At 45.4% G+C, this 10,963-nt stretch overlaps 1 protein-coding gene across 2 annotated transcripts; it reads left to right on the forward strand.

The window, feature by feature from the left end:
• Positions 1–1,366: 1,366 nt before the first annotated feature.
• Positions 1,367–9,521, forward strand: isl1a (ISL LIM homeobox 1a). Of its 2 annotated transcripts, none has more exons than XM_061729654.1 (6): positions 1,367–1,663; positions 2,061–2,250; positions 3,633–3,892; positions 4,742–5,028; positions 5,983–6,150; positions 7,573–9,521. In XM_061729654.1, exons 1-6 carry the CDS (start codon positions 1,387–1,389, stop codon positions 7,687–7,689), a joined length of 1,299 nt encoding a protein of 432 aa, XP_061585638.1. In that variant the 5' UTR covers positions 1,367–1,386; the 3' UTR covers positions 7,690–9,521. The 2 variants fall into 2 exon arrangements, with proteins under 2 accessions (XP_061585638.1, XP_061585639.1); XM_061729655.1 differs by having other exon boundaries at positions 4,745–5,028.
• Positions 9,522–10,963: the final 1,442 nt, after the last annotated feature.

Below are 10,963 nucleotides of genomic sequence, written 5' to 3' on the forward strand. Positions count from 1 at the left end.
TTACTAAATAGATGGTTGGCTTCCAGCAGGAGCCCCCCCCCCCCCCCCCCCTTTATGGTCCAGGTCCTGGTCCAGGTTTCTCCTTATGATCCAGGTCCTGGTCCAGGTTTCTTCCCTCCTAAAGGGGAGTTTTTCTTGCCACTGTTTGGTTTAAGGTTTTTCTCCCACTAGGGGAGTTTTTACCTGCCATTGTTTATATAATAATTGCCCAGGGGTTTATGTTCATGTTCTGGGTCTCTGGAAAGATCCTAGAGACAACTTCTGTTGTAATAGACGCTATATAAATAAAATTGAATTGAATTGAATTGCAGATAGTACAACTAACTAGAGGTCAAAGTTATACATAGCATCCAAAGTTACCCACGACGAAATCTGGAGCACAAAAACTGGGCTTGCGCGGGTTAAAGGTATTACACACATTCACAAAACATTTTCTTTTTTCATATTCGGTGGGCTACTTTCTATCTATATCACACACACATATATATACGTAGCCTATATAAAGTCGGAGCACGATCCAGGCGCCCAGCGCGTGCTCAGCGCTTGCCCCCTAGGGCAAGCGCCCCCCTACAAACCCCCCTACAAATTTGCTGGCCACCCCACTGGCCACAATAACAAAAAAAAAACACTTGCCGGTCACAGATTAAATCGTCAGTTATCAATTCAATTTTTTTTCAATTCAATTTTATTTATATAGCGTCTAATACAACAATAGTTGTCTCTAGACGCTTTCCAGAGACCTAGAACATGAACATAAACCCCCGAGCAATTATTATATAAACAATGGCATAAAACTCCCATAGTGGGAGAAAAGCCTTAAGCCAAACAGTGGCAAGAAAAACCCCCTTTAGGAGGGAAGAAACCTGGACCAGGACCTGGATCATAAGGGGGAGTTTCTTTATTTCTGAGCCTGTATACTACAACAGTATAATAAAATCCTGTAATGATGGCTTTTGGTTTTGGTGTCCATCCCAAGAATTTAAGTGGCCCCCTCTGCCCCCCCCCTAGGAAACATTTTTGGAGGCGCCCCTGCTTGCAGTGTTGGACTAGTTAGCGGACAAAACAACTGAAGAGTGCAGCACATTTTTATTCCTTCAAAACCACCAATTTGATTAAGAAACATCAGGAACAAGAAGGCAAAGGAGGATAAATGATGTGCAGCAGTAGGCCTGTGTGTGTGTGTGTGTGTGTGTGTGTGTGTGTGTGTGTGTGTGTGTGTGTGTGTGTGTGTGTGTGTGTGTGTGTGTGTGTGTGTGTGTGTGTGTGTGTGTGTGTGTGTGTGTGTGTGTGTGTGTGTGTGTGTGTGTGCACAACCAATCCGCTACTCATGCATATGACGTCCTCGGGTCCTACGTCAGCCCCGCGGCTCGTCGGGACCAGAGCTCCATGCGCTCCGGTGAAACACACACACGCACACACACTCCCTCCCCGAGCCGGACAGCACAGCTCCTGGCCCGGCAGCCCGGCACCCGGCAGCCCGGCCCCCGGACCCCGGCCCCCGGACCCCGGACCCCGGATCCCGGACCCCGGCGGAGGAGGAGGAGGAGGAGGAGGAGTAGGAACGAGACTTCCAGGCTTCCAGGCGCCGCTGCCCGCTGCCTGACCGTGGACCTTCCAGCGCCTTACTTCTTGGACATGGGAGACATGGGGGATCCGCCGAAAAGTAAGACACTTGTCCCGGGCTGAGGACAGATGACTGAGCGCAGGCAGCTGGTTCTGCTCTCATGTGCAGAACCAACAGATGTTCTGGGCCTTTTACACGATAATGAAAGGGAAGATTTTAAAGGTTTTAAATCTCTGATTCAGCGAGCAAAAACGTTAATAATCGGATATTATTATTATTATTATTATAATAATTATTATTATTATTATCGTTATTATTATTATCATCATCGTTATCATCATCAATAATAATAATAATAATAATAATAATAATAATAATAATAATAATAATAATAATATTTTATTTTTTTTAATTATTATTATCATTATTATTACTAATCATCATTGATTATTTTGGGGCTCCTGCGTGACGTGTCCTCTTTTCCCCGCTGTCCCAGAAAAGCGGCTGGTGTCTCTGTGCGTGGGCTGCGGGAACCAGATCCACGACCAGTACATCCTGCGCGTGTCCCCGGACCTGGAGTGGCACGCTGCGTGCCTGAAGTGCGCCGAGTGCAGCCAGTACCTGGACGAGTCGTGCACCTGCTTCGTGCGGGACGGGAAGACGTACTGCAAGCGGGACTACATCAGGTAGGACGGCCCGGCCGGAGCGGACGCGGCTGGCGCGGCTGGCGCGGCCCCCGGAGCTGCGCTGGGGCTGGGATGGGATGGGTTCGGATTCAGGCTCGCACCTGCGGACTCCCGTCTCCTCCGAGTTTAGCTCTAATCACTGCTACAAAAACTTCAGGTGAAGATGCTTTATTTGAAGGAGCCGTAAAAATGCACACGAGGCCCGAATGATGCGTTCTAATCAATGACCTGATCAGACTTGCGCAGTCCATGATCTGCACATCTATAATTATAATTAATTAGAGCAGGTTATTTAGGCTATCTAATATTTATTTATTCGTTTTATGATTTATTTTTAAATAATATAATTTCCCACGGTGGATCATTTCAGCATGAGTTGAATTCCTAAATTCCAAGCATTTCCTTCGGAGGGATATGAAGGGTTAAGCAGCTGAAGTGTCCCGGAACAGTCCGCTCCTTCATTCCGGTAAAAGCGTCTTCGTTGGAACCAGAAAAAAAAGGAGAGCGGTGACTTCTCTTAAAACAAATATGCCTAACCTGTCACTGGAGCATTTTCACCCAAAATCCAAGATCGGCCACCGTTATTATCACACACCACCGGGTCCACTTATTATCAAGCCGGTCCAGTAATGAGTGAATGTTGTCAGAAACGCTTACTGGACGCAGCACTTTCAACACCAAACCGGGACTAATATGATCCACATCTCCAGGGGTCAGCCGTGTCTCGGTTATTGGAAGGTTCCTCTTAAAGCTCATACATTTCCTCACATCCAAATCGACACCCTATCTATCACTATATTTTACCTAATCTAACGATTCTTGACTTTCACAACTTTTCTTTGGTTCAGAAACCTTTTGCGTCCCGCTCACGGCGGCAGCGAACCACACGCACCGTTAACTGTTAGAATAAAATTTAATTATAATAAGAATAAAAAACCTGTTCCAGTAACTGCACCGATCACGAGGGCAGATACCACACTGTGAAGCAAATATATCCTGAAACCAGGAACACTTTGTTTAGGGAAAACAACCTCAAAAACGTTACAATTTCCAAAGCTATTTTAATTTTTAAAATTAGCAATTTTTGACCGGAGAACGCATAAAATCAATATAAACAATTGTGGTATATTCCCCTAAACCTACCGTACTTTCAGTCCTGGCTGTAAATAACAATAATTCATATTTATTTCAACTATTAATCTGATTTTTAATATGTCAAAGTCATTATTAATAATAATTTTGACATTATTGATGATTGCAGAAGGCGTAGTATTGGTGACAGTTTTAGTAAAAAGAAAACAAAATACCTACAAGTTCAAGATTCGTCTTTGTAACTCTGCGGATGTGTCTGTGTGCGTGTTTGTGTGTGCGTGTGTCTGTAGGTTATACGGCATCAAATGCGCCAAATGCAATATCGGCTTCAGCAAGAACGACTTCGTGATGCGCGCCCGCTCCAAGGTGTACCACATCGAGTGTTTCCGCTGCGTGGCGTGCAGCCGCCAGCTCATCCCGGGGGACGAGTTCGCGCTGCGGGAGGACGGACTTTTCTGCCGGGCCGACCACGACGTGGTGGAGCGGGCCAGCCTCGGCAGCGGGGACCCGCTCAGCCCGCTGCACCCCGCCCGCCCGCTGCAGATGGCAGGTAACACCTATCGGCCGAGCATCCCCATGGGACCCAGGGAGGAGGAGGACGTTTTATGTTCGCTTGAGGAGATTCGATCTTATTTTAGGGCTTTTTGGAAGATGATTGTCGGTGTCACCCACATGGCACCGCAGATGCAGATGCACTCTGGGCTCATATTTGAGTTGATTAGGTTTTTTTCTGGTGGGTTTTTCTTTTTCTTTTTCTGCGCGTCCTCTGGTCTGCAGTCCAAGACCAGCCAGGCTTCTCCAGATTAGATAAAGTCAGAAATACCCCCAGTTATCACTGCTGCGGGGGGGACTGGTCTTCTATCCTGGGCTGCGGCTCCGGGGGTCTGCTTGCGCGGCTGTTGCGCAGCGCGCTCTCGCCACTGCCACGGATTACAGTGACCTAATCCACCCGAGCCCTCACGGCCTTCTCTCCTATACCCCTTTTTCTTTTTTTCCCCCCTACCATCAATCCGTTCATCCATCGTCTATCCTCTTTGTAATGGTTGGGGTCGCCGGAGGGGCCACATGGAGCGAGGAGGTTGATATGGTCCCCCCTTTTATAGGTCAAAGCTTTTCCCACATTTGAATTAAATATAACGTTGAAAAAGAAGCGTGGAGCTGCCGAAACCATAAACATAATTTATTGCTATTGATTGTTTTGTTTTAGTTTTTTTTTTTTTTTTTTTTTTTCAAAAAGGGAATAAAGCTTCCTGAGCTCCTGTCGGCGCTCAGCTCCGCTCAGCTCCGTCAATCATCCACAATCATCCACGCTGGCCAGTCTGTGTCTGTTTTATCCGGGGTTCAACGGGACTGATGAAAACACTTTGGCCCTTTCTCTCCCTCTGCCCTCCGCCCACAGCAGAGCCCATCTCGGCCCGCCAGCCCGCGCTGCGGCCGCACGTCCACAAGCAGCCGGAGAAGACGACGCGGGTGCGCACGGTGCTGAACGAGAAGCAGCTGCACACGCTGCGGACCTGCTACAACGCCAACCCGCGGCCTGACGCGCTCATGAAGGAGCAGCTGGTGGAGATGACCGGCCTGAGTCCGCGGGTCATCCGGGTCTGGTTCCAGAACAAGCGCTGCAAGGACAAGAAGAGGTCCATCCTCATGAAGCAGCTGCAGCAGCAGCAGCCCAACGACAAGACGGTGAGGAGCCCGAGCCCCGGGCCCCCGAGCCCCGGGCCCCGGGCCCCGGGATCAAGTTCGACCCGAGAGAGCCCCTGTCTGCTCTCACGTCATTAATCAACATGTTTAACCTCTGTACTTTTCAGATAACCCCCAGTACGACGGGAAGCTCATTTTCATTTCTTATCTCAGCGCAAATTTAGTCCAAAAGTCAGGGGCGCCTCCAAAAATGGGCCAATTGCGGCCACTTAAATTCTTCGGGTGGACACCAAAACTAAAAGCCATCATTACAGGATTGTATTATACTGTTGGCTCATAAAGAAACATCTACTGATATGCATTTGGCCAAAATGATTTGGGATGAAACACATAACTGACGATAGAATCTATGTGACCGGCAAGTGTTTCTTTTTTTTTTATTGAGGCCAGTGGGGTGGCCAGCAGAGCTGGATAATCCAGGTGCTATAAAGTAAAAATCATGTCCAGCAGTTGTTCCATCCAAATACTAAAGCAGCTCCTCTGCAGGTAAATGGTTGGTCCTTAGTGAAAACCCCTGTTCTAAATGTACAGGCTGATCCAGAAACATGGCAGCGTTTTTACTTTATGGCATCTGGATTAAACACCTCTGCAAAAAACAACCAATTCCCATGTTGCAAACAGCAGAAATTTCTGTAGCATTGTCTTCACATGCTTCTTCAGAGGGTTGGAACCACGGCTGGACAGGATTTTTACTTTATGGCACGTGGATTATACACCTCTGGTGGCCAACAAATTTGTAGGGGGGGCCGTGGCCACCCCTGGCCCCCCTGGCCACCCCCTGATGGCGCCACTGCCAAAAGTAGCCCTACAATCCAGGGCCAAAAACTTGACAAGTTCCATGTGATTTTTATTTTATTTTATTTTTATGAACAATGTGCACACACGAGGCTCAGTTGGATGAACCCATGGAGCTAAATGGGCGTCGTGTCTCTGCAGAACATCCAGGGGATGACGGGCACGCCGATGGTGGCGGCCAGTCCGGAGCGACACGACGGCGGGATCCAGGCCAACCCGGTGGAGGTGCAGAGCTACCAGCCGCCCTGGAAGGTGCTCAGCGACTTCGCCCTGCAGAGCGACATCGACCAGCCGGCGTTCCAGCAACTGGTGCGTCCCTTCCTCCCAAATCACCAAAACAGAATCTTCTCTATTCATGTCTGTTCAGAAACTCAGAATGCGGCAATTAATCCACGAGTTTGAACGTTTTTTTAGTAGCCTACAATAAAACAATCATTTGAGCCGAGGAGCTGATTTTCGTCCGCATGCAGAGACGCAGCCCTGCTCTCTTCTGCATGCAGAGCAAGTCCAGTTTCTAAACTCTGACCCGGTTCTCCGGGCGGATATTATACCTGGAAACGGAGACACTCGCTTCGGGGAGTCGCTTTATTTCATATCATATTGATTTATGATGAGAGACTCAAAGAGAATGGGACAGCCCCCTGAAATCGTGTCGGCTACCCGTGACCTTTATTCACTTATCCATTTCACTTTCTTTTTTTTTTTGGGCTCCACGCTTGGACGCTTTTGATTTAATGACAGTAATGTAAATGTGGCCCCCGCTCCTCCACTCTGGTTGTGCAAAAGCGGATTGTGAAGTGAGTAAAATTAACGTTTTTCATGGGAGCTTTCAGATAAATTGCACATAAACAGCAATCGTTTAATTAAAACTGTAACTAATCATTGCTGTTTATTGAGTTGCATATATATATATATATATATATATATATATATATATATATATATAGTCACATTTAGGCTACATAGTCTGCAAAAGTCTAAATAAAAGCATTTTCTTCTGGTTCCACCCAAGTTTTAATGATAAACATTTATTTTCCATCCATCCATCCATCCATCCATCCATTTTCTTCCGCCCCTCCGTTACCGGGTCGCGGGGGCAATAGTCTCAGAGTCCGAGACGGTCCCAGGCTGCTGGGGGACATAGTCTCTCGCCCGGGTCCTGGGTCTTCCCAGAATTTATTTTATTATTCATTATAATTAGAATTAATTGTTATTATATTTATATGTATTATTATTATTATTATTATTTATTTATTCATGTATTTATTTATTATTCTTTTATGATTAATTTATCATTTAAAGCACAAACTAGGATTTCAACGATGATTTCCAGTTTAAAACAGGTCATTAGGTTTGAACGTCTTTCAAACACTTCTCAACCGTTTAAAAAGCGTTCACAACATCAACGTGTCTCAAAACACAATATCTTTAAAATTTCTATAGATAACCATTTCACTATAGTATCAAAGAGTGATTTTTATTGAATATACAAAGAGTAAAATATGGCCACTTCATACCAACCAGAGTGGAATGCACGAGCGTATTGATTGATTTATTTATTTATATATTTATTTTTTAAATGATCAGTGATGCACCACCTTGCACCTGGAATCTTATAAAAGTATTATGTATTTGCAAAGAAAGCGAGAAACAGCGCACACTTTCCTGGAACATTACGCGCGATGCAGAGGTGTGTGGTGTCTAAAGCGCGTGTTTTGTCCCCGCATGCAGGTCAGCTTCTCGGAGGGGGGACCGGGCTCCAACTCGACCGGCAGCGAGGTGGCGTCCATGTCGTCGCAGCTCCCGGACACGCCGAACAGCATGGTGTCCAGCCCCATCGAGGCCTGAGGACGCGCACCCCGGACCGCTGGAGCGGCGGCGCGCAGCGCGCCCCCGCCGCCCCGACCCCCCCCAACCCCGACAGCACCGCACAACCCCCGCCAGGTTGTGTTTTGTGTTCTGACACTGTGAAGACAATCATGGGATTTTACCACGGCCGCGCGTCCTCCTGTTCCATCCAGGACGCGGATCGGTGGATGCGTTTTCACCCACGCGCTCCAGGTTCCAGTTGCCAAAAAAAAAAAAGAACCTGCTTTCTGGAAAAAAAACGGGATCTCTGAGTGAGACAGAAGTCTAAATTCTAAACTTTGAACACAAATCAATTGTGATTTTTCTTTTTTTTTTATTTATTGGGAGAAACTCAGCGCATCGTTTGGAGGAGCGCAAGCGCCGACCCTCCTCATCACCTTCATCACCCAAATACTACTGACGCATTTGCAACAAAATATACCTCTATTTTGCCACAAGCATCGTGGGACATTTGTGAGTTTGCGTCTTTCCAACAATAGGCTCTAATTTTTGTTTTTTTTCTCCAAAGACATGTAAATTAATGAGTTAGTTCTGGAGGAAAATGTATTGTTTGTTCCCGTGCAGAAGAATTATTTATTATTTATTGCCGATTAAATTGCCACCTTTTGTGTAATTTTCGTAAATGAAGTAAAAAAAAAAAAAAAAAGAAAAGAAAAAAAGAACAAAATGAAAAAAAAAGATTGGAGTTGGTCTGTGGATTTCCCATCAGCATCATTTTTTTTCTTCATCTTTTAACAATAATTGTGTAGAAATGGGACAGTGAGTAGCCTACTGACTATCCACTGAGAGACTTTTTCTTCTGAATGAATATCTGGGATGAATCTGTTCAGACTGGAGGAGTCAACCGGGTGAGAAGCTCCTTTTGATTTACTTCCGTTTAAAAATCCCTGATCTCAACATTTTCAGCCTCATGCTCCTATTTCTATTTTCCACTGTAGCTAGTTTCGCCTCCTCGTTCTCTGTTAAGAAGTGTTGCAAACCCACTATGGTGATTGTGTTGTGACATTAAAGCGGCACGCGTGAAGCCGGGCAGAGCTGTCATGTGAGCACTTATAACAGGGATGACTTCAGCACTGAGGGCAGAATAACACGCAGCACTTTCACTCATCTTTCCCGGCAAAGCCTCCTCGGAAGTTTTATTCTTCATTTCTTCAGGAACACACATGCACACAATTCAGAATACGCAGCTGTTTTTGTTCTTCAGCTTTCTGCTTTTAAAAGTTTTAGCGTGTTGATCTGTGCAAGCAAAACACGAGGTTCTTCATCGCCGACAGCAACAGAGACACGCGACGCACCACTTCTGGATCATGTTTGAACATGGATGGTAAAAAACCAAACCACTGATGCCTGATAGTGCTCCTGCAGACGGGACCTGGCTGGTTACAGCCGTCGCCGCCACGGTGACCCGTGTGGCTGTGACAGTTTTGTTCCTCGACCTCAGCAGCGCGTCCACAACCTCCACACAGACACATCCCACCCTCCACTGCAAGCTCACCTCTTTCCAAGTACATCCACAAATGATTGCATTGATCATTTACATGCAGTCATTCAGATCTCTGATGGGATATAAATGAAGTATAAATTAAAAACTCAAGTGCAGAAGAACAGTTTAAGCTTTGAGGTGGAATCAAAATCAGAATCAGAATCATGTTTATTTGGCCAGGTCAGGTCAGACAAGACATGGAATTTGACTCAGTTATTTTCGGTTACTCTACAGTAAGTAGGCAATAGACAAATGACAGCTCTTATCAACATATATACAATTTTTAAAAAGTGAAAGGTGCAGCAGAATGAGGTAGACATGATTATTGAAAGGTGCATTGTCACAGCATATGATTGTGTTATTATTATTATTATAATTATTATTGTTGTTATTATTATCATTGCACAGTGATTGATTACTCTGAGACTCTATGAGTGACGAGAGTTCATCAGAGCAACAGTTTGGGGGAAGAAACTGTGGAGTTGGATGAGTCCCATTGTTTCAGCATGTTGATGATCGACACAAAAATAAGGCAGGATTTTTGAAAGAACGTGTTCCTTTGGAGGAATTTAGCATCTCTGCAAAAGATTTGAAGAAAGCAGCAGGAAATAGTTTTATGATTTAAGACAAAAAAGCCGAAGGACAATAAATACAACTCCACAGTAAAACCGAGCTTTCGAAAACTGGATAAAAAAGCTCTACATTGAATTGATTCTGTTTTCCAGGCTGCGTGGGTTCTATGCATCACATCATTTTAAAGGAGGACAGGCAGCAGTTTCCTGCACTTTATTCAGTCACTGCAGTGTTGGAGACAACAAACTGAAGTCCGAGCAGTTTATAGAATAACCGCAGAAAGAAGCAACATTGGGCCCATTGTTTTGTTAAATACAGAAGTACCGTTGCATTGTTTGATCCGACGTGCCACACGGACGAGCCGAGCTCCGGTACCAGTGATGTTGTGTTTCAAAGACACCTTGTTTGGAATTGCCACTTTTGTGTTGAGTTGCTGTTTCCTTTCATTCGCTACACACTGGCTCCGTTTTCCTTGTCACCTGCTTGTTTAAAGTTGGTCTCGGCCGCTGTGCAGAAAAACCTAGAAACAGTCACCAAAATAACGTCCTGGACCATCTGCCTCATGCTGGACACAAGACCTGCAGTGGATCTGGATGAGTCAAATACAACCTTTTTTTACACCGTTTGGTTATTGAATTAACAAAAGTTAAGCCCTAGCAGGGAAAGAAAGACCCCCATGATTCATCACTTTGTAGATACACCTTTTAGCGACAATGACTCCATGCATCAATAACCCTTTTAAAACCCGGATATTGGCAATAACCCGAATTGGCACGGCCATTTAAACACCAATAACCCCTTTGAATAACCCGAATTTGCTCATATTCAGGTTTTTAAAAACCCGAATATGACCCCTGGGTTACTCCTTTTAAAACCTGAATATTGGGTCATGTAAACGCCAAACGGAATATCCCCATCAAACGGAACATGAATCTGTTTTCTGCACATGCTCTGTTCACAAGGAATCCTGGTCTTTTGAGTCCAGGAAGTTCTTATAAACACGGAGAAACCAAGACCAGGAGGAGACTAATCACTTCATAAATGTAATGAAGGATATGAACCTTTCTGCATTTGTAGACGGTAGAAAGTGCCGGGATAGAAGATTTACAAGAAGGTGAGCGAAAAGTTTTGAATTTGGATACAGGAAGAAGAAGCGGAAATGATGGGAATTGGGTCATGATGTTCTCCGTGCGTCAC

This window comes from Cololabis saira, chromosome 9, assembly GCF_033807715.1.
Source record: "Cololabis saira isolate AMF1-May2022 chromosome 9, fColSai1.1, whole genome shotgun sequence".
Classification (NCBI taxonomy): Eukaryota; Metazoa; Chordata; class Actinopteri; order Beloniformes; family Belonidae; genus Cololabis; species Cololabis saira.